The 4,650-nt window shown below is 46.5% G+C and overlaps 1 protein-coding gene across 1 annotated transcript; it reads left to right on the forward strand.

The window, feature by feature from the left end:
• Positions 1–392: 392 nt before the first annotated feature.
• Positions 393–1,752, forward strand: LOC103749950 (N-acetyltransferase 8B). The gene is made up of 2 exons (XM_029555982.1): positions 393–533; positions 872–1,752. Exon 2 carries the CDS (start codon positions 944–946, stop codon positions 1,625–1,627), a length of 684 nt encoding a protein of 227 aa, XP_029411842.1. The 5' UTR covers positions 393–533; positions 872–943; the 3' UTR covers positions 1,628–1,752.
• Positions 1,753–4,650: the final 2,898 nt, after the last annotated feature.

Here is a 4,650-nt window from a genome sequence, read left to right on the forward strand (position 1 = left end):
GGATGAGGGGTGGCAGTCATCCCATGAACCCAGAGCCTGCTTCTCACTAGATTAATCCCATGTGGATCACAAAGTGCAAAAGGCAAGGACTCCCTCCTCTGTCAAATTCTAGGTCTTGACCTTTGGTTTATGATTATCCAGGAGCCAGCCAATGAGGTGCCAGCACCAGTTTACACCTCAGAGCTAGGGCAAGGTCTATCACATTTTCTTCAATGCCACTTGGAAGTTGGGACAATCTTGAATACTCTCAGCTCTGTGGTACCAGGTGAGGGGACAGAGCGATAAAGCAGGGCAGGGTAGCTCTGTGGACCTGAAGTCTCACAGGCTTCCTGGGGATTCAAGGGCAGGGTATTTGATGATGAATTTTTGCCTTTCCACAGATTAAATCTCCAACCCGGGGGAAGAGAGTTCCCTGAAACTTGTGCTTGAAAACAGAATTGTCCAGTGATGTATGGACCCTGAAGAGGAACAAACAGCTGAGGACATTACACCTTTCTTCAAGTGTACCAAAAGACCACATAATCAGTTATTGGGTAAGGAGGACAGAGGGAAGGGACCATTTATATCCATGCTGTATATAGGTTACTGTATTAACTCCTCAAACCAACCCTAGAAAACAGGTGTTGTATTATCCTGTTCTACAGATTAAGACACACAGGCTGAGAGGTTAAGTGACATGTCCAGGGTCACATAGCTAGAAAGAAGGAGAAACTGGGGGAGATAGCAGGTGTTTGCTGACCCAACCCTTTTTCCTGGTGGTGTCCTGGTTCTTCTTGGGTGAGACTAGAAGGCACACTCCTGAGCAAAGTCTCATGGCTTCCAGAATAGAGGGGTGCCTGGGTATTCACATAGCTTCCTCTCTCTTCTGCAGGGATCAGGGAAGGTGTGCAGGCAGGCCTACCTGCCTCTTGTGGATGCAGATTTGAGACCCAGAAGTCTCCACATGGCTCCTTATCACATCCGACAGTACCAGGAAAGAGACTACGAAAGAGTCCTGGACTTGTTTGTCAGGGGCATGAAGGAGCACATCCCTGATACCTTCTGCCACATAATGAAGCTGCCTCGAACCTTCCTGCTCTTACTTGGAGCACCCCTTGCCCTAGTCTTGGTGTTTGGCTCCTGGCTCCTGGCCATTGTGTGCATCTTCTTTCTCCTTCTATTCTTGTGGCTTCTTGCTGGACAGCCCTGGAGGGACTATGTGGCTGAGTGCTTGCACACAGACATGGCTGACATCACCAAGTCCTACCTGAGTGGGCATGGCTCCTGCTTCTGGGTGGCTGAGTCTGGAGGTCAGGTGGTGGGTACAGTGGCTGCCCGGCCAGCTGAGAATCCCCCAGTAGGGAGGAAGCAGCTACAGCTCTTTCGCCTATCTGTGTCCCCACAGCATCGAGGACAGGGCATAGCAAAAGCTCTGGTCAGAACTGTCCTCCAGTTTGCACGGGACCAGGGCTACAGTGATGTTGTCCTCGAGACAAGCATCTTGCAGCGAAGTGCTATAGCCGTCTATGAAGCTATAGGATTCCAAAGGACAGGCCAGTTTTTCTTTGGTATAATCACAAGATTAGTTGCTCTTTCTGTAATTAATTTCACGTACACTCTCCCTTCTGCTCAGGAACATGGGCTGTGATCTTATTTCTTTCTGTATCTGTCAGGCTCCAATTTATTGTTCTGTAGGAATAACCAAACCCCAATATTTTCATGTATAAGTCATAAAAGCACATTTACATGTTCATTAGATTCCTGTTTATTTGATATGAGTGAAAGAATTGAATTGAATGAAGAGTTTTGTTTCCTCTAAAATCAACCTCCTGCAAAGTATCAGATGGCTAATGATAAAGTGGGGGTAGTTTTCATGTCCTGACTAGCTGTGTGGCCCCTCCTGGCATGGGCCAGTCCTATGGGTCAGTGTCAAACATGGAGCATATCACTAGATCCAAGAAGAGGATTTGGGACTGGAGAGTATCCCAGACTTAACACTCTTGGTACAAAGATTGGCCCCAGTCTCTGTCTTAAGGATCAGGGGCTCCAGAACTTAGGTGCCTCAGGCTTGACCATATCATCCAGATACCTGGGTGGTGGGACATCACTTTGTACTGCTGTGTGCAACACTGTCTTCTATTCCTGCAGCTTCAGCTCTAATACTGCAGTGCCATCAGGTGTCTTTCATTGGGTTCCTTCCAATCCAGTGGGTCTTGCTGATCACAGTTGTCTAGGTGCCCCTCATCCAGTAACTCCTGGCCTTCAGGTGGTACTGGAGCTGCTTTTCTGCTTTGGCATTGCATCTCGCTCACAGCTCTCTTCTCTTAGGGATCTGGCTGGCAATTCTCTGCTATCCTACCCACTGGCCTTTTCAAGTCCATTTCACTTCATGGAGTCCCTTTACCAAAACATGGAGTGGCTCCAAACTCAAGCAGGAACACATGCCTCTCTCTGTACCATATATACAGTGTTCCTTGCCTCTTGTTGCCTTGCTGAGTACCACAGTCCTCTCCACAGGTCCAACCTCCTCCTCTCCCTGCGTGCTTCTCAAATAATTCGACCATTCAAACCTGTTATCCTGCCCATCCTATCCAGGCCACCGTCTATGCCAAGTCACTGCTGCCTCCAGATCAGCTTCATTCTTAACTATAGGCCCCTCAGGACAGCTCTGTGTGTCAGGGAGGTGCTAGACTCACCCTCCTCAAGTCTTTCCTACTCTGCTTATACCAGCACACCGCATGCACAAAGCCAGCACTTCCAAGGGGTAGTTTTAGGGACACGAGAGGTTGCCTGGTTGTCTCTGTACTTTGTTTTTAAGTTTTTAAAAATTTCATGTGTATCATGTAGATATCTATACAGATACAGATACATAGATATCTATATAGAGAGAAAGGAATGTAATGATTGTATATTCGCATAACTATTCAAATACATGATAATTCTGTGCTTACTGTTTAAACTCATCTGTAATTAATATTTTCTAGGTCAATAAATACAATTCTTTAAAAAAATTTCATGTATATGAGTGTTTTGCCTGCATGTTTGCAAGTATATCACCTGTGTGCAATGCCCACAGAGGCTAGGAGAGGATATCAGATCTCCTGGTATTGGAGTTATAGACACCAGTACTAGCCAGCATGTGGGTGCTGGGATCTGATCTGAACCCAGGTCATCTGCAATAGCAGCCAGTGCTCTAAACCGCCGAGCCATCTCTTCAGCCCCTTCCTTGTACTTTGAAATGTATACACAAAAGCAGGGAAATAGTTTTCCTCATCCAGGACATCCATGGACCCTGGATACTGGGGACCTGATACAGAGAGGGCTAGCAGAACAATGAAAAACTGTTGTGAAGTGAGGGGGAGTCCTGGAACGCCATGTGGAGCTCCGACCCCTCATGACAGAGCTCCATTGAATCAAGACTCTCTTTCTGTTGTGTGATTATTTCTATAGAAACTTGAAACCAACATCCTTTCCCCCATAAATCACATCCATGACAGACCATAGTCTGTCTTGATGAACCAATATGTCCACTGAGGTTATTTATAGGAGTACCTATGACAGGAGCATAAGGGGATTCAGACAGCTGGGTAAACAAAAGACTAGTTCAACAAAGACAAAGATCTACAAAAGCTTCATCACTGGAGTTCTTTGCACACCCTGCTTTGAAGAGTCTCGTACTACCAGGAATTGCTAACTGCTTATATAAACTTGGGAGTTTCCTGAGCCTTCCTTTCTTCCCAGAAGGGAATATTTCAGTATGGAGGAAATGGCTACACAAAATTCCATCCCTTCTGCCAGCTCATATTTTCTTGCAGCCCACTCTCCCTCAGTGTTCCTTGAGCTACATATGATAATAAGGATGTCAATAGTGCAGACCACAGAGAATGGCTAGTTATGAGTCTCCATAGTAACAATTGCCCAATGAAAAAAACCAAGTTTCTCTCTACAACCATAGGTGACAGCAGCATAGGTGTCGGGAGCTGCTAACCATTGAGCTGCAGCAGCCTCATTTACTGAGTTTGTGTCATGCAAACCAGTACTTAACCTGCCCATTCAGGAGGAAGGAGTTTTCTGGAGAGCCTCACAATACCTGACCTTGAGGCATTAGTGGTAAACAAAAGGATCCAAGAAGCCTTTGATCTGACCGCTCCCTGACCCTCAGATACAGGTGGGGAAATACAGCAGTTGTAACTAATTGAGTTCTTCTGTATAAAAAGACAGAGCTGAAATAAACCGAGGCTGGCAGTATTGACTGTGAGTCCTCCCAAGAAGCATTTTTTCTGTCTCCTTTCCTTTCTTTCAATCCTCACTCCCCCTTTCAGGTACTGTCCGTTTTGGCCGGCTGGCACCGGCACATAGGTACAAACACAAATGTTTAGAAGGTAGTTTGACAGGCACATGACACTTATTTAACAAAACATTAGCAATAGCGTCCTATACTTATTGTGGGTTCTCCTCAGGCCAGCTGTGAAGACCCTGACCTGGATTGGGTCCTCTGCCGATTATGGGGGGCAAGAGGTGTGGAGTCAACACACAGACCCTGGGAGTCCGGTAGAAGCAAGTGCTAGGCGAGGTGCTGCAGGCTCGTTTAAAGCAGGAGGGGGCACGCCTTATATTTCCCTTTTCTCTGCCCCCAAGTCTCTTTAGTCAGTGTATCATTTTCTGATTGGT

This window comes from Nannospalax galili, unplaced genomic scaffold (genome assembly GCF_000622305.1).
Source record: "Nannospalax galili isolate Female #2095 unplaced genomic scaffold, S.galili_v1.0 scaffold527, whole genome shotgun sequence".
Taxonomy (NCBI): Eukaryota; Metazoa; Chordata; class Mammalia; order Rodentia; family Spalacidae; genus Nannospalax; species Nannospalax galili.